At 30.6% G+C, this 1,472-nt stretch overlaps 1 protein-coding gene across 1 annotated transcript; it reads right to left on the bottom strand.

The window, feature by feature from the left end:
* Window positions 1–827, bottom strand: LOC107631564 (putative calcium-binding protein CML19). Its single transcript, XM_016335056.3, has one exon. The coding sequence runs from the start codon at window positions 577–579 to the stop codon at window positions 157–159; it is 423 nt and encodes a 140-aa protein (XP_016190542.1). The 5' UTR covers window positions 580–827; the 3' UTR covers window positions 1–156.
* Between the last annotated feature and the right edge of the window lie 645 nt (window positions 828–1,472).

The raw sequence follows: 1,472 nt of genomic DNA, 5'->3' as shown, positions 1-1,472 counted from the left end.
TTTAATTAAAAAAAACCTTAAAAAAATTAAAGTATACGTAGAAGTGTACAATGAAAAAAAAAAAAAAAACTTAAAAGAATTAGAGAATATGTAGAAGTGTACAATGAAAAAATGAATAATACACTATTCACAGCACAGGCATATTCACAAACACTGTCACTGCATCATAATTCTGAATTCTTCAAAGCTAAGCATCCCATCACCATTCAAATCAAAGCGACTAATCATAACTTGGCATTCCTCAACGGACATAGATTCTCCCAACTTTTTCAGCATTCTCCTCAACCCTTTAGGAGTAATGAACCCACATCGATCCGTGTCATACATCTCGAAAGCTTCCTTCAAATCCTTCAACTTCTCGTCTTCCTCCCCTCCTTCCATGAGATTCATCATATCCTCAAAACTCAGCAACCCATCGCCATCCGAATCCAACGCCGCGATGGCCATCTCCACCTCCTCCTCCAATAGAATCTCGCCACTCATCTTCCCGAGCTGGCTCCTTAGCTCAGAAGCTGAAATCTTACCGTCGCCATCTTCATCGAAGTAACCAAGAACTCGCTCAAATTGTGTGTACTTCATTATACAACAAATAAAACAGATTAATTTAATTACAAGTAATATGTATGTGGTAATTAATAGCTAGGATTTTGATGTTTTATTTTTCGGGAAAGTGGTGAATGAAATATAATGAAAGGAGAATTCTTATATATAGGTGTTTTTGCGCGTAAGTGGTGTGTTAACTAATTAATAACTAACTGTCGTGCATGTAAATTTAATGAAGAAGGAAAGGGAGAGAAGTTGCCGGGAAGTGTTCGTTGGGGAAAAGGTAAACGCCAACGGCGTAAGGGCATAGGTAGGTATTAAATATTAACAAAGAAATGACACGTTGGAGAGAGAGAGAGAGAAAGAAAAAGAGAGGACAAATTCTATTGGACCAAGACAAAATAAACACCAAATTGGATAACGCGGACCCATTACTTCGAAGTTTTCAAAGGACCCTAGAACCTGTACTGTAGTACTAATAAGTAATAATGCTGAGGTCAAAGGAGCGTGAATAATAAGAACAATACCAAAGGGATTTTAGCTAGCGTGTTGTAGCCACCTCTTTTGGGGGAATGGTAAACCAACAAAAATACATTTAAATAATTTTATTGTTAATAAAAATATATTTAAATTTTATTATTGAAAATATAATTTAAATAATTTTAAAATGTAATAAAAATATTTAATATTAAATATAATTTTAAAAATAATTTTAAAGATTAAATTTTGATATTTTTTATAAATATGATTAAAAAAATAAAATATTTTTAATTTTAAAATTTAATAATTTATTGTTAAATATATATTTTTTGTAATTTTTTGTCAACAATTAATATTATTTTTAAAAAATTACAGAAAAATATACTTAGCAAAAATTCACATAATTTTAAGAATAATAATATTTCATTTTTCTAATTATACTTGTAAAA

This window comes from Arachis ipaensis, chromosome B1 (genome assembly GCF_059453495.1).
Source record: "Arachis ipaensis isolate K30076 ecotype BB chromosome B1, ASM5945349v1, whole genome shotgun sequence".
NCBI classification, from domain to species: domain Eukaryota; kingdom Viridiplantae; phylum Streptophyta; class Magnoliopsida; order Fabales; family Fabaceae; genus Arachis; species Arachis ipaensis.
The sequence above is the reverse complement of the archived record's forward strand: the minus strand, read 5'-3'. Positions and strand labels throughout refer to the sequence as shown.